Here is a 24,302-nt window from a genome sequence, read left to right as displayed (position 1 = left end):
AAGAAGGGCATTCCCAAGGGTTCTGTTTTCCCCATGCCTACTCTGTGACACTATGGCATGGGTTGTCATGTCGCTTTTGTAGTTTGGCTGTCTTGCTGGACTGTGAGTTTTTGATGGCAGAAGCCGTATTATGTTTCTTTATATGTCTAATATTTAACAATGTCAGCATTTGGAATGCTTTCCAGAAAATGTTTACTTAAGTGTGTATCAGAGTCTTGTCGGCCCTGTAGTAAAACAGGAACAACACAACTAAACATAAGCTACATGGTTGGCACTTTGCTCTCCTTGTTCCTTAGGCCACTTGTTCTTCATATCATAGCGTTCCAGAATTTCAGCTCTGTGCTTTGACGTGGATCCTCTAAAGTTGGCTGTGTCAATCAAGTGTTCTGTGGCTCTTTGTTGAAACTCCTCCTTCAATTCTAGACTTTCTTTTGTTGTATTTCCCCCTTTTCTGAAATGTGTATTGTTTGAACTCGGACGAGGCTCTACTGTGTTTGGACAACAAGCTGTGCTTCAGTAGCACACATAGTAAAGTGTCTATTTCTTAGTACATTACGGGGTGGTTAGCACTTAGGTCTGTCACTCAGCCCTCTGGAATATACAGCCTTTCTGGGTGGCTTTTCGTTTAATTCTTCTAATTTCAGGATGGGATTCATTCTTCATTCCTGTCCCTCTGTGGTTTTCATTTTCTCTAAGTGTTGTGGATCCCTCAGGATTAGCAGTGGTAGCGTATAGCCTGTGTTTTGAGGTAAAAAAGATTAGTTGTGCCGGGCGGTGGTGGCGCACGCCTTTAATCCCAGCACTCGGGAGGTAGAGGCAGGCCTGGGCTACAGAGCGAGTTCCAGGATAGGCTCCAAAGCTACACAGCGAATCCCTGTCTTGAAAAACAAAACAAAACAAATAATAATAATAATAAAAGAAAAAAGGTTAGTTGTTCCTAATGCAAGCTTTCAGCTGGTTGTGGCAGCCTGCACCTCTTTCTCACCTTTGAAAGTCCCTGAAAGTTAAGTTGAACAAGCCTTTCTAAGGTTCTGTGACGCGGCGTGGCTTTCTTGCTGTTATCCGTTCCACGTGGCTGTAAATTTAGGAGATCAGAGAAGAAACCAAAACCAGTTGCTACTTAGATATTTGCTACTTTTTTTTTGAGTCAATCTCATGTAGCTGAGGATGACTTTGAACTCCTGATCTCCTGCTCAACTGTCCCATTGTGAAGCTATTACAGGCATGTACACCATGGCCAGCTTCTTTACTTTCTGAAAAATTAATATCTTTTTCTGTTTTACCTCTTCTACTAATGTTGTATAGTTTTAGTTACATTTGTTTCACTATTAGTAGACTTTGATAGTAAGTGGACAATAAAGCATGCTTTAATTCTTCATTAATCACATTAATTTTCTGTAGTAATTTTTACTCAAGACAAGGGACTATTTTGAATCCAGTATTTTGGGATCTGCATTAAGTCCAATATTTTGATGCAGGTTTATTTTGGGTATTGATTTAGCAGTATGACAAATCACCCTAAAATTTATTGGCTTGCATAAAACAGCGAACTGTTCTGTTACAATTTCTCATAGTTCCAGGGGTCTCTAAGGCCAAGTAGGTGGTTGTTGCTCAGGCTCTCTTGTGTACTTGTAATCAGACAGTGGTTGGGACCATCATAAAGATCATTTACTTCCAGTTCTGATGCTTAAGGACTCGGCTATCTTGGGGCTAGGAATGATTCTTTAGACATCTGTGTCTGTGTGGTCTTTCCATGTGATCTCTGTTGCAGAGTAGCTTTAGGCTAGGAGTTCTGAAGATATATTCCCAAGGGAGAAAGCCCTTAGAAGGCCTATAGAGCCACTTACACAGAACCCCTTGGGTGAGATAGCCATTAAGGGGCTTGCTTAGGTTCTGGAAGAGCAGGTTTGGAATATGCCATCTGTTGCAGAATTTTCACTCAATTGCCGTGTAGTCTCTGGATGGTGGAGTAAGGAGCATGACCCCTTAGATTTCAGGTTTAATACTTAGGAAGGTAAATGAGCTTCCCGTTGGTATATTAGTGCTGTAGAGCAAACCTCCCCAGCCTCAGCTGTAACAGCAAATGGTAAGCAGTGGAGTGTTGCTGGTGTGTTCCTGTATTGCCTGGAACTGCTTGTCTCATCTTAGCTCCAAGCTTAACTTGGTGCCACTTACATACATAACACACAGTGTTAAGTACAGCAGCGAGGTAGCCCTTCATTAGAAAATTTATCCTGGAAGGTGGTAGAGACTTGTATACCCTCATAGATGGAGTTTATAGGGTTTATTCTATCATTTTTGGGCAGTCTTTGTTTGAATATTTATAATGCACTGACTATAATTTTGGACCTGCCTACTGGTAGATTGGAATTTAAACAAAATTCCCCAAATGTTTTTGTTGCTCTAGCATGTCAAAGCATGCACTACATAGTTCTCCTTTTCTCTTTACCTGGAAGAGGAGACATCTTAAGTATCCTTATTTTATCCTTTAGAACTCAGTTTTATCTGATGCAGTTCCCCAAATTTGAAATTGGATAGTATTGTGTTACATTCTGCTACTCCCTGAGTAGTTGTGATTTGCCCAGTTTTAGGAAGTTGTGTTTTGTCTTTGGTTTTAGGTGTAGAGCAAGAAGGAGCCTTCTGCAGACTATTTCCAGGAGTTTGCTTTTCTTCTTGACATGGTGGATGGCAGTGCTCTTGTCCCTGTGTCCCCTCTCTCCATCCCACCTTTCACTGGCCCTTCGAGTCTTCATATCGCTACGTTAGGTGAGGAGTAGTGCAGGAGTCTCTGTGGCCGTCACGTGAGTCACCAAGTGAGCTGAGACTCAGTGAAGCGGAGTCTTCACACTGACAGATGTAACGGAGCAGACTTGGATGACATTTCACTACTGGTCGTGTCATTAGTTAGCACCATTAGTCTGGGAAAGCATCGCTTGGTGGGACTGTTAGAGGGACTTTGATCAAGTGGCTGGAATTGATTGGAGACTCAGCAGTGAGTGTGCTCCCAGTTTTCCTTTCTGTCCTTTGCTGCACTTTGACTTCTTGGCCCACTTGTAAATTGATGTCTCTTTCCGTGAAACAGGGTGACTAAGGAAGTAGATGCTTCATCCAAGGAAGCCAAGTCTTTCCTCAAGCAAACTGAGAAGGAAAACCCTCAGGCTGTGGCCACTTCAGCAGCGCCACCACTCCCTGCGGGGTCGGGGTGAGTATGTGTGTCTGTCCCAGGGGTCTTGGCACACTCGGGAAACTTCTGTGCAAGACCCTGTTTCTAAGGTAGTGGTCACCACTCCTGTTCTGAGATAGGGAAGGAAACTTCTGCTCTGCCTTGTTGCAAGTTTTTACCCAGATAGAGTCTGCTAGAAAAAAAATTAGCTATGTTACTTATTTAATAATCCAGCTTGAAAGAAGGTAACCACAAAGCTAAACATATAAATTATATAACTAAAAAATAATAATTTTTGCATGACAACGTTAGCAGTTCATCTGAACTTTTTTTTTTTTTTTTTTTTTTTTTGGAGTTTTCGAGACAGGGTTTCTCTGTGTAGCTTTGGAGCCTATCCTGGAACTCACTCTGTAGACCAGGCTGGCCTCGAACTCAGAGATCCGCCTGCCTCTTCATCAGAACTTTTAATGAATGTTTGAATTGAGTGCTTAGTTCCACCTCCCACCCCCCTTTGCCTTTGAGGACAAAAGAACATAAATAAGAAAGTCGAGTGGGCAGGGGGATTCATGCCTGCAGTTCCAGCTGCTGGGATAGGTGGAGGTGGATCACTTGAGCCCAGGATTTAAGGCTAGTGTCGGTATCGGAGTGAGCCTCTGTCTCAGAGAAAGCAGGCAAAAATGATCAAAAGAAAGAAACTCGGATAGTTTACTCCTTTTGTGCGTTCCATGCTTTAGTTATTTTCAGCTGAAGCCTGAAGTTCTTTCTCTTTGAAAAAGCAAAGTTCCTGTCTTCTTAGCATATATAAGAAGTAAATAAGAGAAACCCAGGGCTGTAGGCCTCATCACATGGGCATCCCTAACTAGCCAGCTATCCCCTGCAATAGAGAGTTCTGGTAGACCAGGCTCCTACACTGGCTCCTCTGACTGTCCAGATGAGGACTGCCACCTCATTAATGTACCCACCTTTGCTGTAAACAGGAAGTTGTTGGTTTTTTCTTGTTTTTGAGACAGTCTTACTATATAGCCCTGGCTTTGCCTGGAGCTAACTCTGTAGACCAGGCTGGTCTCAAACTCACCAAGATCTGCCTGCCTCTGCCTCCTGAATTCTGGGATTAAAGGTGTATATCATCACTATGCCTGGCAAACAGGAACATTTTATTTTACATTTTTTTCTCCCACTAAAAATTCATCCAATTTTCCTATCAAACTGTGTAGGCAAATCTTCATCTTTTTAGCTCCAACTCTGAGTAATATTGTTACAGTGTTATATCCTCTAGGGTGCACTTACCTAGAGTAGAATCTCAGATAGGTTTACATGCAAGTCAGTTATGTGAGAAGTGATGTCAGGGAGACCCCTCTCAGATAATACTAACCACCTTTCCTGTTATACATTAATAGTACTGTTGCTATGGAAGGTTCTGGCTAAACAGACTCTTGTTAAAGGCAGCTGAGGTGATTGGATATCAGCATAGGACAGTCTCTTTAAATTGACTGAGATGGATTCCTCCTAAACCTGAGCTAGATAGTCCTGGCATAGACAAGAGTCAGTGTCAAGACTTGGTTGAGAAATGGCTGAAAGGAGTCTGACTAGAGTTCATTAAGGAGGGAGGAGTCTTCCTGAGGCTGTGGACAGGAAAGCTACCGGGACACAGGGCAGCTGAGAAAAGGAGCCGTTGCTGGCAGCTGTTCTAGAGAAATATTTTTAGTAGATTAATGACCCACTGACTCTCTTAAAAAAGAGTAAAATGAAATCTGTCGAAATCCATTTCTTTGAAAGCTATAATGGAATATATCAGAGTATAAGAATATATTCTAAGTATCTGAGTAAAAGTGCATGAATATGGGACTTTTAACTACCTATGGTACAGTATTATGCCTTCAATTTCTGATAAGTTGCACGGCCTTCAAGGGTGATCTGCTTGTTTTTCTGACCTGTGTCTTAGAAAACTTTTACAGTTATAACTGCTTGGAATGCCAAAGGAAGTCATCTGCTTTGGGATTTGGACTCATTTTATCAGTGAAAACTATCTGCAACAGATACCACTTAAGTATAGAAGGTCTTTTCAAGGGAGGAATTTGCAGGAGTCGTCTAATATATAAAAGAAAAGTGATACAGTAAAATGTTTTCCATGGCCTTTTTTTCTCCCCACTTTGGGAGCTGCTTCAGTTTATAGAAATTGTGTATTTCCCTTTTCTCTAAACAGATTTAAGCAACACAGGAAAACCAGTGCAGAAGACTAAAACATCCTGCCCCACATCTCTCAGTAACAAATAAGGACAGATGCCGAGGAGCCAATGTTTGTAACTGAAAATGCATTTCCTCCACATGTTTAAAATAGCATGCAGCTTAGGCTATAAAAAGTCAGAGTTTATGTGTTGGGGATGGAATAAGCCCTCTTCTAATTAGAGGCCAGAATCAGGCTGTTACATTTGATAGAGGAAAGTACAATGCTTCTTTAGTGTGTCTAAATTCCCATGGCTTCATCATCCAGGCCTCTTGATCTCTCTTCCTCTGCACACTGAATTCTTGCTTCATCTAGCTCTACTAGCTGGTGCCTGGCAGGCTTCAGTCCCACATTTGTTCTTTCTTCCACATTTATTACTCCATTAGTCTCATCAGAACTTAACAATCCTTGCTGTAAGCACAGAGTTATTTTTATTGAGTTACTACCTTAAGCTGTAGCCTTATAGATTGGGAACAAACTAAGGTGATAAAATAAGGTTGATAGATACGATTTTTCCCTTGTGGTTTTGTCTTGTTCTTGATTTTTGGACATAGAAAAAGGCTTTATTGTTGAATCTCAGACAAGTCCCTGGTGGCATCAGTTTAAGCAGTGTTTGTCCCAAAGACAGAAAAGATAGGATTTGTTATAGAGCCATAAGAAGATTATGGCTCATATTGATAAGCTGGGTATGATGACTGTAATCCTAGTCCCCAGCAGTGAAGGCAGTAGGACCAGGAGTTAAAGGCCAGCCTTGAGTACATAGTGAGTCTGTGGTCCATCTGGACTGCTTGAGACTGTCTCTGAAAACCAACAGTAAGACCTGTTCAGGTGCTTTGTCAGTGTTGGTGGCCTTGACTGTCCCAGGAACCTAACCTTTGGGAATAGTTTTTCTGTCTGAACAGTTGACAGTTGACCTTTCCTAAATTAACAGAAATCAGACATAGCCGCAATGTTGGGAGGAAATGTTTCAATTAGACTTCTCTGGTTGCCTTGTTTTTTTGTTTTGTTGTTTGGGTATGTTCATATTTTCTTTCTCCAGTGATATGTTTACAGTTGAATGTATATTAAAAGCTTGCATACACACCAAAGCCAAGTCCTTTGAGTGGTTCAGGCACAGAAGTAAGACCTCCAGCTAGATCCCAACAGAAATAAATGTCTGGGATGTCATGAGTAAAAATTTATTGGTAATTGTTGTAATTAAAAATAGAGGCCAGACGGCACGCACATTTAATCCCAGCACTTGGGAGGCAGAGGCAGGTGGATCTCTGTAAGTTTGAGGCCAGCCTGGTCTACAGAGTGAGTTCCAGGACAACTAGGACTGTTACACAGAGAAATCTTGTGTGGGGGGTGGTGGGAATAGAGGAAAGTAGATATTCCAGCAAACATGACCTGACAGTATGGGAGATCGAAGTGATTTTCTGTAATGAACAGTGCTTTGTTCATTTAGTAATGTATAATTAGATGATTTTTCGGTTGTTTGTTTTGTGGGTGCCATTTGTTGTTGTTGTTTTTTGTTTTGTGAGATGGGGTTTCTTTGTATAACCATCCTGGCTGTCCTGGAACTCACTCTATAGACCAGGCTGGCCTCCTCACAGAGATCCACCTGCTTCTACTTCCCCTGTGCTGGGATTAAAGGCGTGCGCCACTACTGGCTGTTTGTTTGTTTGTTTTTGTTTTGTTTTTTGGTTTTTCGAGACAGGGTTTCTCTGTGTAGCTTTGGAGCTTGTTTGTTTATTTTTAATACAGGGTCTTACTATATAGCTAGGCTGGCCTCAAGCTTGTGATCCTCGTGCCTCAACTTTTTGAGTGCAGGGATTATAGGTGTACGCTACCAAATCTGGCCCAAAGCAAACGAAAAGCAACCAAAAAATACTTTGATGAGATTAAATGTGATGCTATGTAATTTATCAATTTGAATTATACCATTCATTGGTTTCTAGCAAACTCACAGGGCATATTCATAGTAATGGGCAACTGCAATTGGTTTTTGTCACCTACACTGGACAGTTTAGAAACACTGGACCTATTACTAGTCACTCTCCCATGTTCATGCTCAACCTCACTCGTGGACTTTCTGGGTCTAAGTTTGATTATTTTGGGCATTTCATGAGTGGAATTCCAATATTTGCTTTTTTTTTTCTTTTTAAGACTTTTTTATGTATTTTATGTGTATGAGTATTTGCCTGTATGTATGTCTGCACTATGTGTGTGCCTGTGGGAGCCAGGGTGTTAGATCCCATGGAACTAGAGTTAAAAGTGATGGTGAGCTTCCATGTGGGTGCTAGGAACAGAACCTGGGTCCTTTGCAAGAGCATTAAGTCCTCTTAAACCCTGAGGTACCTCCCCAGCCCTTGTGTCTGGCTTCTTTGACTTAACAGAATTATCTTCAGGGTTCATCCATGTTACAGCATTTATGTATACTTTATTCTTTTTTATACTCTTTGTGGAATAATACAATTATAAGACTATACTACCTTTTGTTTATGTATATGCTAATTAGTGGATTTAGGATGACTTTTACGTTTGGCTACTGTAAATGCTTCTGTGGACATTCATGTACAAACTTGAGTGTTGTTGGATGTTTTCATTGCCCTAGGGTATATCCCTACAAGGATTTGTGGGTTAGACAGTAGCTAGACAGTAGCTCTTTAATTTTTTGAAAATTTACTATCTGTGTATGGAGTTTCACCTGCATGTGTGTCTGTGTACCACGTATGTGCCTGATGTCCACAGAGGCCAGAAGATGTCACATCCCTTAGAGCTGGAGTTAGAGATGGTTGTGAACCACCATGTAAGTTCTGGGAACTGAAGCTGGGTCCCCTGCAATTTAACCACTGAGCTATCTCTCTAGTCTCTTTAAGGTACTTTTAAACTGTTCTAAAAATAAACCTCTAGCTAGGTAGGTGTGGTGACTTGGGAGGCAGAGGCAAGAAGATAGATTGCTGCTAGTTTGATGCCAGCTTGATCCACATAACAAGTTCTAGGCAAGCCAGGGATATTAGCAAACCCTGTCTCAAAAAATAATATAAAAACAAAAGCTCTGCAGATGAAGTCATCAAAAAATAAGTTTAGCGTGCTGGAGAGTGTATTATAACCCATTGTTGTTGTATTCTTACAGTCTCAGCTGTGCCACAGTTCTCCTGGTGTGAAAAAAAGTGAAGTACTTTAGATCCTTTTGCACGTGTAGAACAGGCACTTGCAATTATTATACTAGCAGAATTGACTCAGGATAATGGTGGGAATGGATTTGTGAACAGGGAGATGAAGACCTTCATTTAAAAAGAGCATTGTGATGCTCTAGGAATGAGTCCAAGTCCCCTGGTTAGTTACAGCTGTGATCATTGAGCATGCACTAGAGGGCAGATTAATCCTAGGAAAGCAAGCTCTCAGATGCTTGAAGCATTCCTAAGACTGTGTATGGTGCTGTACATTTTTCTTTTGTCTATTTAGATTAGTCTGTTGAGATTTCTTTGTTCTGTGCAGTTTCTAGATACATTAAATTGTTTTAACTCTATTTTGTTTGGAAAATGATTTACTCCTTTCATTTTTATGATATGCAGTTTTATTTATGGAGGTGTTTGGTTGTTAAATACAAATAAAGATGAGCTGACAGGTGGCATAACCACTAAAGGCGTTTGTTCCCAATATCCTGATGAGATTCCCACAAGTTGTCCAGTAGCCTCTGTACACATGATGTGGTACTCATGACCTTCTCCTCCTCCCCAAACAAAAATAAATAAATGTAAAAAAAGTTCAGGTTAAAAACCTTGAATTTTATAAAGAAAGAAATTTAGGAACTGCGTTATTAATATTGATCCTTTCAAAATGCTGTATGCTGCTGTCTTAGGCACTTGTGCGTGGAAGTTACTATCTGCTCCAGTGTCCATAAAGAATGCCATTCATTTGGAGCGTGGCTGTATGTTCTGATCGAGGTTCTGATAAAAGATTCCTAGTACTATTTTGTGGATGGCTATGATTATATAGCAAGATTCATATTACATATTAAATTTTTTATTTCAAGTAGGGATTTTTCCTCCAGGAGATGCTTGAGCAGCTGTGTTCTAATTATTTTGGTTGGGGATTGAAAATCAGGCTGGCCTGAAGTCTGCATTTGCTGTATCTAGTTCCATGGGCCTGAGTTCTTGCCAAAGCCCTACTATTCAAGCAAACCCATTGTAAATGTAAGATGAAATAATTTAAAACTTTGAAAAATAGATGAGCTAGAAAAACCTAAAGAAACAGAAAAGTGAGAAAATGACAGGTTCTAAGCATCTGTCTTTTGACCTAGTGAACATGAATGTTAGGACCATAAAAACACAGTTTGATTATTAGCTGCATTTGAACGTGACACCATGTCAGCAGTTGCTGACTGAGGATGAATGGGAAACCCATGCCTTGCCGTGCCTTCTGCTTTAGATGGAGAGCTCTTCCTTCGCTCCAGCTGGGGGAGTGTGGAGGAAGAGAAAGGATTTTTCCCCATAGCCAGAAGTTTGAGGAAAGTATCTTTTTTGTTTGTTTGTTTGTTTGGTTGGTTGGTTGTTTTGATTTTTCAAGACAGGGTTTCTCTGTGTAGTTTTGGTGCCTGTCCTGGAACTCGCTCTGTAGACCAGGCTGTCCTGGAACTCACAGAGATCTGCCTGGCTCTGCTTCCCAAGTGCTGGGATTAAAGGCGAGCACCACCACTGCCCAGCTGAGGAAAGTATCTTTATTATGTTAATTGTTGGGCACTATGGTGTGCATCCCAGGGTCATTCAAATTCATGGCCCCTCCCTCCCTTCTCGTGGGCCCTTTGTAGTGAGCCCTAATGTTAAGAAGCTTGCCAAAAGCCTCTTTCCAATCCAGCAGCTGACCTGCACAGCCCTACTTCGTGTTCAGGGGCAAGGGAAGTGTACTGCACACTGGGCCCAAACCTCAGAGTTCTTCCTCATCTGCTCCCTACCCTGAACCCAATCCAGTAAGTTCTTTTAATTGTATCTTTGATGGGTCTCTAAATATTCTTATCCTCTGTTCCATCCCACCCACTTCTTCCTTCATCATAGTGGCCTATTTTATCCCCACTTCCATAACCTTTTTAAATATCTATCTGTAGGCTAAAGTCTACTGTTGTAATCGTTTCCTAAGTCTACTTAAAACCCACAGGTTCTCTTCCTGTATCCATCCATCCAGCGTGCCACTACCAGGATAATTAGGCAGCGGCTCAGTTCAAATTATATTACTTGCCCAAAAATTTACTCTTGTTAGTTAGATTCTTTAGCCTCATGTTAAGGAAATCCATCCTTTATCTCTAGCCAGTTTTTCTTTTTTTTCTAAGTTACACTGTGTGGTAGCCAGAAGGGACTCATTCCCTTTAGTCTATGTTACTGTCTTTCAGCTTTGGTGTAGATTTGATTTCTTCAGTCTGAGTTGGTGACTTTTTATCTGGCCTGGGAAATTCTCTGGCATTCTGACTATTGCATCTTTTGCATTCTCTCTCCTGGAGCTCCCGTGAGACAAGTCAGTTTCCTCCTGTCCTTGTATCATTTAACTTCTCTTTGCTGTCGTCTACCTCATGATTTCTGAACTGCCTCTTGGTTGTTTCCGGTGTTTGTGTCTTCACTTCTTCCTTAGCACTGTCCAGTCTGCTTACATCTGAGCATTGCCTTTGATTTCAGTGCTAAGTTTTGAGTTTTTCTGTTTTTTGTTTTTTGGGGTTTTTTTTTTTTTTTTTAGAAATCCCTGTTTGCTTTGTTTTCAGATTTGCTTTTTCATGGGATCTTATTCTGTTTGTTTGTTTTTTGTTTGTGACAGGGTTTCTCTATGTAGCCCTAACTGTCCCAGAATTCACTCTGTAGTCCAGACTGGCCTCAAACTCATAGAGATCTGCCTGCCTCTGCTTCCTGAGTGCTGGGATTAAAGGCGTGTGCTACAAAGCGTGGCTAGGGTATGTGTGTAATTATTTAATTCCTTTATAACTTCTAGCTGAAGGTTTTTTACTGGAAGGAAGTTCTTAGGTTCTAAAGCTATTCTGTTTGTTCTCTTATGATGGTGCTCTTTTAAGGCTAGGAGTTAAACTGTATTTTTCAAAATAGGTATGAATTTATGTTTCTTTGATGCCCTGGTTTAAGCTTTGGCTTAGGCTAATTTTGAATGTAAATGTATGGTTTGGAATCCCTAGAACACTGTAGTTAGGATTATAGTCTTCAATCCCAAATCCATATGAGTTTTCTCAGAAGAGACACGTCTTCCTATCTGCCTCTACCCTGAACAGAGATGCGCTCTTGTGTGCTCTCCGTAACACCAAGACAAGTCCTGTTTTGATTTGGTTTACCAAACCCAGGCCCGGAAGTTATTAAAACCATCTCTCAGCCCTCTTGGTCATTCTATTAGGTCATGTGCACTATTGTGGTTTTTCACTTCCTCCTTTAAGTCTAGCTGTCTAGAGGTTCCCTTTCCTTTTTGTAAATTTTTAAAATAGTGATATCCTTTGTCTAGTATTTCTATGTTATGTGGCAAATATTTAGTTTATCTTAAACATTCATCACAGATATCCTGTTGCTGTTTTTCATGTTTCTGAGCATCTTATTTAGGTTTTTGTTGCTATGATGAATATCATGACCAAAAACATCTTGGGGAGGAAAGGATTTATCTTTCTTTTTTTTTTAAGCATCATTTTTTTTTTTAAGATTTATTTATTTATTATGTATAGTGTTCTGCTTGCATGTGTCCCTGTAGGCCAGAAGAGGGCACCAGATCTCATTATAGGTGGTTGTGAGCCACCATGTGGTTGCTGGGAATTGAATTGAGTCCTCCTAACCACTGAGCCATGTCTCCAGCCCCCCCCCCCCTTCCTTTTTTTGTTTTGTTTTGTTCTGTTTTGTTTTTGGTGCCTGTCCTAGATCTCACTATGTAGACCAGGCTGGCCTCAAACTCACAGAGATCTGCCTGACTCTACCTCCCAAGTGCTGGGATTAAAGGTGTGCAACACCACCGCCTGGCTCAGGGCAGGAACCTAGAGGCAGGAGCTGAAGCAGAGGTCATGGAGGGGAGCTACATACTGGCTTGATCTCCATGGCTTGCTCAGCCTGCTCTCTTATGCACCCAGAACCACCAGCCCGGGGGTGGCACCAACCTCCATGGTGTGGACCCTCTCACATCAGTCATTAATCAAAAATGCCCTCCAGGCTTGCCTACAGCCTGATTTTAGGCAGTTTTTGAATTGAAGTTCCTTTCTCTCAGATGACTCTAGCTTGTGTCAGATTGACATAAAATTAGCCAGCCCATTTAGCAACTAGTGGAGAGTTGTGGATTGCATTTGGTGAATTTGAAGTGAGTAAAACAATCTCTGTGTGTGTGTGTGTGTGTGTGTGTGTGTGTGTGTGTGTGTGTGTGTGTGTGTGTGTCAGTGTGTGTGTGTGTGTGTGTCAGTGTGTGTCAGTGTGTGTCAGTGTCATATATACATACGTGATCTTCAGTATCACATTCGCAAAAAAAGCAACAAGTAAACTTTGGTCTCTGGAGACTCATTATCCTTTCTGAGTTTGTATCTCCTCTCAGTGTTAGTTGTAACAGCAGGTTGGTTTGGATTCCATCGCTTGTGTCCAGCAAGTGACTAAGCGTGGAACAGTTTGGAGTGTCTGAAATGTGATTGGAATGACACTTGAGCTTACTCACACTGTAGTTCAAGCATAGACATGGAGGAAGTTCTTTACTCATCCCACAGACCTATTTTGCAATTCCTGCTATTTCCCTTCTTTGACGTCGACTTGTCTCCTTGTGGAAGTGTTTCCACAATCACATTTCACAATGCACATCCTTGCTGGAATATGCAGAAGCCCTGCCATGTGCCTGGTAGCCTTGTTTCCTAGCCAGGAAACACATGGTATTCCGTCAGCCTTTCCTGCACTTAACTCAGGCTGTCTTGTGGACAACAGGAAAACCCTTAAGTTGTTTTCTGCCCTTTAGCACAGGTGCCAGATTAAAGTGTGCTGAAGGGATTTGATATGCAAAGTATTTAGGCTTTGGCTGGTGGCAGTAAACAAAGTTGCTGGGTGGTGTAGATGTAAGGGACATGAGCTAAAACATTCTGTCCTGGCATGACACTCTGTGTAGTGCTAAGGCACCTGTTTGTAGCTTTGGAGAATCTTCCTACTGCTTCTGGGAAGCTGTGGAGAGGAGGCCATGTAGGGGTATAACTTCCTTTTGTTTGTTTGTTTTTTTTTTTTTTTTTTTTTTTTTTTTTTGGTTTTTTCGAGACAGGGTTTCTCTGTGTAGCTTTGCGCCTTTCCTGGAGCTCACTTGGTAGCCCAGGCTGGCCTCGAACTCACAGAGATCCGCCTGCCTCTGCCTCCCGAGTGCTGGGATTAAAGGCGTGCGCCACCACGCCCGGCTTGTTTTTTTTTTTTTTGAAACAGGGTCTCACTATGTAACCCTGGCACTGCTCTGCACCTTGCTATGTAGGCCAGGCTAGCCCCCAACCCACAGAAATCCACCTGACTCTCTCCCGAGTACTGGGATTAAAGGTGTGCACCACCATGCCCAGGGAGGCATAGCTTCTCCATCTCCGTGTTTTCCTTTTCACTTCAAACATGCTGAAGAGCTTCATATCCCATCTCCTTCGCCACTCGACGGAGTAGACTGTTCCCTAACACTGTGAGCGTCTTCTGTGTCTTCTCTCATACTTCATTTCTTCTTTACTTTCTTTCCTTCTGTTCCTTGAGCCAGCATCCTTATTTGGACATTCATTGGAAAGAAGATTTCAGAGACAAGCATGTCATCTTAGTGTGGTTAGTGTGCATTCATCTCATTTATAAGTCACTAGCTACTAACTGCTAACACTGAGGAGATTGTGTGGTCTCCTGTCACTGTATGATAAACAATGGTGAGAATATGTGAATGAGAATCCGCCAGACTCACTCTTCATCTGTAAGATTGCTCACTATGGATTTAGCAGCATCTGTTGAGTGTTGCTTATTTTGGTCTCATAGCATGAAACTTTCAAGACAGGAATTAGGTTGGTTATCACAGGACCCTTAACTGTTCATTCAGCTCAGTGGATTTTTACAATTGTATACATCAGTTTATCCCCAACCCTCAAATAGGATGTTTTATGCCATCATTCCAGAAAGTTCCTTCATACCCCTTTCCCATTTGGCTCTGCCCTACACCTCTGTCACTGGCAACTATTAGTTTAATTTTGGTAGGTTAGTTCTCCCTATTTCAGAACTTCATGTAAATAAACTATACATTATTTTGCTTTTTTGTTCCTGGCATCTTTGACTCAGTGTTTCTGAGATTTGTCCTTGGTATGTGTATTAGAAGTTTCTTTCTGTTTTATCTCCATTTTGTAAATGTAGCAGGTTGTGTCCATCCATTCTACTGTTTTGATGGTTTATGTTTGTTTGTTTGTCTTTAAATGTTTCAAAATTCTCCTTTGTGTGTATTCATTTGTGGAAGTCAGAAGAAGATTTAGGGGTTTGTTCTATCCTTGGACCTGTGGGTTGGGGGATGGCTCCCACTCAGGTTGTCAGGCTTCCTGTAAAGCCTTTACCCATTGAGCTGTCTCATCAGCCCATGGTTATTTTTAAATCTTTTTTTGGGGTGAGGAATATGGAGGCATGATGGGAGGGTGTCTTGTGTAAACCTGACTGGCCTTGACTTGCTAAAGAGCTGATGCTGCCCTTTAGCTCCTAATCTTCTTGCCTCCACCTGGGGTTACAGGCATGCATCACCACGCTCAGTCACTCAGTCATCCATAGGCAATAAATACCTAGGAATGCGCATGCCAAACTGAAAACAGTTCTTCAAGATAGTTGTCCCGTTTTATTTTCCTGCCATTGGCCCAGGAGAGCTCTAACTGGCCATCTCCTGTTTACATTTGGTGTAGTCAGTCTTTTATTTCAGGAACTATGGAATGGTATTTCCTGTAATTTTAGCTTGCACTGCCTTGAAAATTTGTACAGATAATGTATTTTCACATGACTATTTGGCATGTATACATATTTGTAAAGTGTGTCTTCTAGTCTTTCTCATCCTTTTTTATTTAATTTTTTATTTTAAAAACATTAAATTTTAATTTTTTTTATTTTATGTGTATGAGTGTTTTCCTCCATGTATGTAGGTGTATTGTGTGCATTCCTGTGTTATCCCTAGAGGTCAGAAGAGGGGGTCAGGTCCCTTGGAACTGGAGTTATGGGTAGTGAGCCACCACATGTCAGGCCTCTGCTGTCTGGTGTAGTGGTATCACACACACACACACACACACACACACACACACGAACGCGCGCACACACAGAATGAATGAAATGAGATCACTTAAGCATACCTTGGCTAGTTGTGCATCTGCCTGCGAAGGTGTTAAATGGGCCCTTGTGCTCTTTTTATGAATGGGGCCCAGGAAATGTGCTTGCTTTTTCTCTCGGCAAGTGTAACTGAGTAAACCTAGGTCTGAAGGGGCGTCAGAGCAAGTAATGTAATTGGCTGAGTGAGAGCAGTTGCTGCACAGAGGCTCATCCAGCAACCATCACTGCTTGACCTCCACACCAGGACGGTCTGTTCCTGGGTGGGGAATTAAATCTGATTTCAAACAGTGAGGTCGTGAGCTGTTTTCTTTCTCCTAAGTTGATAAAGTTAATTTTCCTCTTTAGTGAGCAGTTTGTGTGTGGAACATTGGAAGTAAAATGTTCCTTGCTGGGGCTTTTATTCTTCCTAACGTGTGTTCTTGTTTAGAACTCAACCAGGTATGTAAAAGGTGTGTATATGTGTCTGGGATCAGAGCTTGATTGAGTCTAAATTTGTGAGTGACAGAGATTTCTTCCGGGAAACAAAATGTGAAAGGAGAAATTGAGTGAAGTTTAGCAGTAATTCAGAGAACGGACTGACATGAAGATTGTGAGGCAGGAGCAGAATACCTTGCTTAGTTTCTTGTTAATTCTTTCATGAAAAAATAAATGGTGCCCAGTTCTTGATCTGCTTTTGTTGTGATTTTTCTGGTTCTGGTTGGATCCTGAGCCTTCCGGTGGGCAGTTATGCACTGCTTCCTTGGAGAACTGGAGAGCTCCAGCTGACCTGATCTGTATCTTAAGAAGCCAGTTGATACTTACTGAGGCCGAGCAGCAGCCATCTTATAAACGTGGGTGTTCCCACTACTCAGTACTCAGTTACTCAGGAGCAGATAGGATGCCCACACACACGCAGCTTATGCTGCCACTAGACTGTGTTGAGTCCTTACTTACTGGGTTCTTAGCTCCTTGTCACTCTTTAGACTGAAATCTTAGAGCTGTTATTTTGGGGCCCCTGGATTTTACAGTAGAGGGAAGAGTCCTGCTTCCTTTAGAAGTAAGGAGAATATAATTTTTATGCCTTGGACTTGGATAGACTTGCCAGGCTCAACTCTTTGCTTGATTCTTTTAGATGAAAGGATGAAATCATAATTTCTAACTTCATAGAGCTATTTTGAGATGAAATGAGACAGGTTATCTTAATATACATTCTGGTTCAGAAGAACTCAATAAAAATTATTTTTTTAGACCAGCAAGATGGCTTAGTAGGTAAAGTCTGACAGCCTGAGTTCAATCCCCAGATGAACACATTGTGTTCAGTCACCTGGAAAAAGGCGATGACTGGCTCCTGCCAGTTGTCCTCTGACTTCCATACACGTGCCATGGCACACACACGTACACATTCATGTACATGCACACATACACGCAAATAAATGTAACTAAATTTTTTTTAAAGAATTATTCTTCCAGCGGATCTGGTTATACACCTGTAATTCTAGTACTCAGGAAGTAGAGGTTGTAGGATCGAGAGTTCAAGGTAATTCTTGACTACATAAGAACTTCTAGCCTGAGCTAAAACAAAATGGGCTGAGGAGGTGGCTCAGTGGGTAAGAGCCCCAGCCACCATATAAAAGCAGGGAATGACCTTGTACGCCTGTAATCTCGCACTGGGCAGACACAGGCAGTCAGTGGAAGCATAGCTGAATGGCTAGCTTCAGTGGGACACTGTTTCCAGGAGATAAGGCGCAGCACGGAGCAGGAGGCCGGACTCCTCACGGCACCTGAGCACACACCACACACCACACTGAAGACATGATTCTTAACAAGACAATTTCCTTTGTTCTTTTTATTTTTTTCCCTCTAAAATAACAGGGTTGACCTCTTTTCTAGTTAACATTAGATCACAAAACTAGGGAGTGGAATTAACATGTATGTGAAACTTGCACTAAAACCTTCGTGCTCTGTGTTTCCAGCCTCTCCCTAGTGGGTTAAGCCTTGTGCTCTGAAAGCACTCTGAGGAACTGGCACGCTTTTCCTTCCTCCCCGTGCTCATTTGGAGCCTTGTTTGAGTTGCCTTCCAGTGCCTTCAGATGTCCATTAGCTCGGGTTCATAATTATTGCCTGAGAGAGGGTTAGTCCATCAAGTCAGGAGATCAGCGTGTTCTCTGTACCCTCCCATCACACAAGCTACTGCTTTCTGACTTGTAAGCTCTTTTCGGGATTAGAGTAACTCCACACATTTATATGCTGAATATTTTAGATGGTGTGGGAAAAACACAGCAGTATCCACCTTAAACTTGTAGTTATGGCCAAATAATTTGTAGCTACAGGTAAAGAAGTGGTTTCCTTGTCAGAACCTGTTTAAAGACACTCATAAACATTTCCAAAATGAGGCAGTAGATGACCACTGTTTAATAGCGTTAAAAATAAACAACTGACCTGTTTTAGTTTATTATCCCTATGAGAGTATATGATGTGATGTGAGTGCACACATGTGTGTGTGGAGGTCAGAGCAACTTAGAGAAGTCACTTTTCTCTTCCACCTTTGTGTGGGGGTTACACTCAGGTTGCCAGGCTTATGTGCTTTAAACATACCAAGCATCTTACCAGCCTTTGTTGGTTTGTTTTTGTTTGATGCAGAGTCTCACTGTATCAACAAGGCTGGCCTCGAACTCACAGAAATCCACCTGTCTCTGCCTCTCAAGTGCTGGGATTAAAGGTATGTGCCACTGTACTCCCTTTTTGTTTTTTGAGATAAGGTCTCATGTAGCTCTAGGTAGTCTAGAACTACTGATCCTCACGCCTCTACCCTCAAGTATGTGGTTACAGAAATGATCACTGCTCCTAGCTTGGCATGCATTTGTAAGTGCTTGGGGGCTTGGGAGATGGCTTGGCAGGTAGAGTATTTGTTTTGCAAGCGTAAGGACTGCATGCAGCTGGGCGTTTGCCGAAAGAAAGGCCTGATACAGTAGCATGCTTTTGTAATCCCAGCTCATCCCCAGAGGCTTGGCCGCCAGCTAGCCTGATGATTCAGCAGTGAAGAGATCCTGCCTCAAAGCAATGCTGAAGACAAGGACAGATACCTGAGGTGTAGGCTCCTGCACTCACACACTCCACATATTCAGTGAGTGAATGAATTAGTGCCTACTTACATACACAGGTTAGTGGTTCTCAACCTGTGTGTTCTTAGGTCTCCTTTGTATTCACATAAATAGTTAAGGATTCCTATTGACATTTACTGAATTAAATTAAAGCAGGAAAATTTTTTCTTTAATATTTATTTATTATGTGTACAGTGTTCTGCCTGCATGTGTCCCTGCAGGCCAGAAGAAGGCACCAAATCCCATTACAGGTGGTTGTGAGCCACCATGTGGTTGCTGGGAATTGAACTCAGGTCCTCTGGAAGAACAGTCAGTGCTCTTAACCTCTGACCCATCTCTCCAGCCCCTAAAGCAGGAAAATTTAAAATATTGATTTATTTTGGAAAGAAAAAAAAAAAAAAAAAACTCATCCCCTGTTACTGCGACTAGCATAATTTTGTGTATCTTTTGTAAAGCTTCTAGACTCTAGTATGAAATGTGGCATTATTTTATATTTTTAGGACTCTCCTTTGTATCTGTTTGCATAGAAGATGACTGGCTACCTTTCAGCTGCTTAGCACTTTCACTAGCTGTCAGAGTTATAACACTGCCCTGTGGGAAATGCCACCATGTCTTATAAGAGAAAAGGAGAAATTCTGTCTTATTGTTATCACAGAAGTGATTTTAATCTTTTCAACTCCCGGGAGAGAAGAGGTCTCTGGGTCCCTGTGACACTTTGACAACTACAGGTTTAGTGACAGCTCTGGAGGCCTCACCTCACAAAGGACACTCTGCTGGTTGAGAGACAGCAGAGAGTGGAATGTAGGCTACCTTTCCAATACCTTTTGCATATTTTATTTTGCTTTGTATATTAATTACCATCTTAAGATAAATTATTATTAAATAAAACCCTTATCTTCTTTCTGGCAAGAAGATGTTTAAAGTAATAGATTGATGCTTGTGGGGGGTGGTTTTGTTTTGTGAGACAGCATCTCATTCTTCAGCCCAAGCTGACCTAGAACTCACTATGTAGTTCAGACAAGCCTCAAATGTGAGGTAATCCTCCTGCTGCAGTCTGCCAAATGCTGAGATTGCAACATAGTACCACCAAACTGGGTTCCAGCCCTCTGTGTGGGTCTCATGCTCCCAGCCTTTGTTCTCATCTCTGCATAGGTCCCAGAGGAGCAGTCAGGAGAGACCATGAAGGTGTGAAGTCTTTTCGTCTGTTTTAAAGATTGTGTGTTTATTTTTCGGGGGGTGGGGGGTGGAGAGTGGTTAATGAGGTTTTTTCCTAGATGAACACAGTGAGCATTTCCCCCCCTCCTTCCCTTCCTCCCTCCCTTTTTTCTTTTCTTTTCTGTTTTCTTCACAGACCTTGACTTTGTCTGATCTCAGGGTGGCCCCATCTCTCTGTCTCCTTGTAGTGATTCTTGAGTATTCCTAGCTCACATGCCACTGGATTGCAGAGGGTGAGGGGCTGGATGTCAGAGTCAGTAGTTTGCTCATAAACAGCAAGACTGTCCATTGCCGCGAGATCTACAGCTGCCATAGTAACAGAATCTCAGCTGGATCTTTGCTGCAGCCTTTGAGGTCCATTGAGAGGCCTCCTGCCCTCACCCCTGGTTCCATGTAGTATCATTGTTTTTGCTTTTGTTTTTGGAGACAGGATTTCTCTGTAGCTTTGGAGCTTGTCCTGGAACTCACTATGTTGAACAGGCTGGTCTTGAACTCACAGAGACCCACCTACCTCTGCCTCCCGAGTACTGGGATTAAAGGCATGCCCCACCACTGCCTGGCAGAGTATCATTGTTTAAAAGAAGAATTAGTAATTGTATATAAAATAGCCCCATGGGATAGAAGTTTTGCTGTCAAAAGTGAGATTTGTGCATAGTGACTCACGCCCGCAATCCCAACACTTAAGAGACCTCTCAGTGGAGAATTGTCCTGAGTTTTTAAGGGCAGTCTGGGCTATAGTAAGACCTTAACTCAAAAAACCATGTACACATACAAACAAAAATATAAAGGCCAACAGCAAACTACAGTTGTGTAGTAAGTGATTCTTTTCCCTTGACAAAACAGCACTAATATAGGTTTGCTTGTAAGTGAAGAAATAAAGAGTAACAGGTGGTCTTATGGAAGGTACTTTAACCCACAGGCTCATGGCTTGTGTTGTGGGTGAAGACTGGCTTTGTTATTTTCTAAACTAAAAACCACACCTGCTTTAACAGTGCCTCTCGCCCATACTGAGATTGAACCCAGGCCTCACTTATGCTAGGCAAACACTATACTACTCAGCTATATTCATAGCTTCCTTCCTTCCTTTCTTTTTAAATTTATTTTATGTGCATTGGTGTGAGGGTGTCAGATCCCCTGGAGCTGGAGTTAAGACTAATTAGGATCACACTTCATCTGGCACCCAATGTGGGGCACAAACCCATGACCCTGAAATTAAGAGTCTCATGCTCTACTGACTGAGCTAGCTGGGCAAGCTTTATTTGTCAGAACACAAACAAAATATCATACAACAGACAGTTGTGAGCTGCCATGTGGGTGCTGGGAATTGAACCTGGGTCCTCTGGAAGAGTAGCCAGTGCTCATAACTGCTGAGCCATCTCTTCAACCCACACAACTTTCTTCCTTTTTTATTTTGGAATAGAGTCTCACTGCATTATCCTAGGCTGACCTGACACTCAAGGTGCACCTGCCTTAGCTCTCAAGTAGCTGAGGTTACAGGCATGCAGAACTACACCTGGCCCAACCATTTCTTTATTTGTTAACTTATTTCTCAAACATTTTAACATAATACAAAAGCAAGTCATCTGGATAGATGGGGTAGTGTACACTTTTAATCCTAACACTCAGGAGGGTGAGGCAAGATCATAAATTTTAGACCAACCTGGACTATTTCATGAGATCCTGAAACTTTTTTTTTCCCTCCTGAAACAGGGTTTCTCTGTGTATCCCTGGCTGTCCTAGAACTTGCTGGCCTCAAATTCAAGAGGTTGCCTGCCTCTGTCCCTCCCAAGTGCCACTATGCCCAGCTTCAAAAACTTTCTAGGTTGGTTATATAGCTCAGTGTTAGAATGTTAGCTGTACCTGAAGAACAGGAAGTTAACTCTTCAAATTCAAAGTGTGCCATTCAAAGTTCTATTCTAAGGTATTTCAGCACATTGCTGCTATCTATACTTCTAAAGATATAGTCTGGTGTCCTGTCTCAGGCCACAGACTCCAGATCCCCCCACTGCCACCTCTCTGGGGGCGGGCGGGCGGGGTGGGGGGGCTTTTGGTTTTTGTTTTTTTTTTTTCAAGACAGAGTTTCTCTGTGTAACCCTGGCTGTCCTGGAACTCACTTGGTAGACCAGGCTGGCCTCAAACAGAGATGTGCCTGCCTCTGCCTCCTGAATGCTGGGATTAAAGGCGTGCACCACCACTGCCCTTCAGGTTCTTTCTTCTTCTTGGGATTGTTTGTTTTTGAGACCAAATTTTGCTATATAGCCTCAGCTAGCCTTGAACTCAGATCTATAGTTCACTCTGACCTGGAACTCATGGAATCCTCCTACCTCAGTCTCCCTAGTGCCCCTTTGTTATGAATGCAAAGCATAATCCCTAAGAAGAGTCTGGTGTGATGGCATATGCCTATAATCTCAGCCCTTGAGAGGCAGAGGCAGGCAGATCTTTGTGAGTTCGAGGCCAACCTGGTCTACAGAGCTAGTTCCAGGACAGTCAGAGCCATACAGAGGAACCCTGTCTCGAAAAAACTAGCTAAATAGACAGACAGATAGATTCCAAGAAGAGGAAGAAGAGCTGAAAAGCTGGTGTGGTAATGGTGGGTAAATCATAAATTAGGTGGGCATTAGTGACTCACAGGTCTACTCTCAGGACACAAAGGGCAGAGGCAGAAGAAGGTCACCCATGAATCAGAAGACCAGCTTTGGCTACATAGTGAGTGAGATCCTGTCTTAAAACCCCCAAAACTAATTCACTTTAACATTTCTATTTTATGTTTGTTTTGCCTTGCCTGCATGTATGTCTGTGCACCATGTGCCCGTGGAAGTCAGAAGGGTGGATCCCTTAGCACTGGAGTTAACAGACAGTTGTGGGTGATGAAAATTAAATGCTGGTCCTCTGGCGGAGCAGCCAGTGCTCTTAACCTCTGAGCCATCTCTCCAGCCCTGAAGACATCATTTTAATGGTCCTAAGTGTCTAGATTAGCTGGCTGTTAGCCCTTGTAGGACAGTCTGGTGGAAGGTGAGCACTAGCGCTTGGTAAAGTGACTGCTGCATTGATTTCAGGGAAGGCAGGGTGAAGGATTTGCAATGGCCGTTTTATCCTTCCGCTCCCTCCACTCAGTCTTTCTTTGTAGGGGAGGAGATCCAATACACAGACTAGAATCTAGCACTTAATCAACGGCATAGTTGCCTCTACAGAGCTTTCCTATTTTGGAACCGTTGGTGTGAATTATTCCCTGTTAATAGGAACCTGGCTTTCCCTGCTGGCAAGAAGTTAAGGCACAGCACATTGCTCCAGATCAGCAGTTCTGATCTTTTTGTTCTCAGGGCCTCTTTCCACTCCACAGAATTATTGAGCAGGTTTTATAGATTTTTATTTTATTATTTTTAGTTATGTATATGTCTTTGGGTGTGTGCAGGTGTTTATGGAGGACATCAGATCTCTTGGAGCAGGAGTTACAGACAGGAGTGAGCTGCCTGGATAATAGGAGCTGAACTCAGGTCTTCTGGCAGAGGAGTATGTGCTCTTGACCACTGAACCATCTCCAGCCCTTGACTGAGTTTTAACTGTTGTTATTTATTGTAAATAAAATTAGAGCTGAGAGAAAATGAAAATATTTAATAATTCTTTTTTTGTTTGTTCAGTTTTTCTGTGACAAGATCTCACTGTGCAGCCCTGGCTGGCTTGAAACTTGTTACATATAAACCAGGCTGCATTTGAATTTGCAACAATCCTCCTGCCTCCTCTACCTTTTAAGTATTGGGATTATAAGGATATGCTACTGTGCTCAGCTTGCAATTCATTTTTTAATAACAATAAGTATAAGCCCATTACTTGTTAACATAACTTTTTTTAATTACAAAAAACAGCATTGTGGTTTTGTAAATCTCTTTAGTGCCTGGCTTAATACAACATAGCTAGCCTCACATCTGTGTGAGCATGTGATCTGCTTTGACAGATTGCTTTATGCAAATGGGTAGTTGAGAAAGGAATGTTTTAGCAGTTTGGATGATGATTGCTGTCCTGTGCTGCTGCACTAAAATGTGAAGAAGAGTGCTAGTTTCCTCTGATTTAGTTAAGAGCACAATCTGGCCTATCCGTGCACTTTGTAGTTTCATTGCGGCCTGAAGAACTATTCACTGATACGATTTGTAGCACCATGTCTCATTTGCTCAGAAATACTTACTTGCTGGATTATGCTGCTCTTCTGATGTTGGCTGACTTCACTGGATAGTTTCTGTAAATAACATTGATTACTATTACTGCCAATTTCATCAGAAAACTGTGCAAAGTACTGGGAGGTTGTCCAGCTCATGGTGGTATGTACACATTTTCCAGAATTCTAAAGC

General features: G+C 42.1%; 1 protein-coding gene across 3 annotated transcripts in view; it reads left to right on the top strand.

Moving 5' to 3' along the window:
* Cfdp1 (craniofacial development protein 1) overlaps positions 1 to 24,302 on the top strand; it is a 99,199-nt gene that overhangs the window by 21,778 nt on the left and 53,119 nt on the right. For 2 of the 3 annotated variants that reach the window (XM_042277731.2, XM_042277729.2), the window contains exon 5: positions 3,083 to 3,202. The exons of the other annotated variant lie outside the window; for it this stretch is intronic. In XM_042277731.2, coding sequence (XP_042133665.1) covers positions 3,083 to 3,202 — 120 coding nt within the window. The remainder of the gene's footprint in view (positions 1 to 3,082; positions 3,203 to 24,302) is intronic. 3 annotated transcript variants of the gene reach the window in all.

Source organism: Peromyscus maniculatus, chromosome 5 (assembly GCF_049852395.1).
Source record: "Peromyscus maniculatus bairdii isolate BWxNUB_F1_BW_parent chromosome 5, HU_Pman_BW_mat_3.1, whole genome shotgun sequence".
Classification (NCBI taxonomy): domain Eukaryota; kingdom Metazoa; phylum Chordata; class Mammalia; order Rodentia; family Cricetidae; genus Peromyscus; species Peromyscus maniculatus.
The sequence above is the reverse complement of the archived record's forward strand: the minus strand, read 5'-3'. Positions and strand labels throughout refer to the sequence as shown.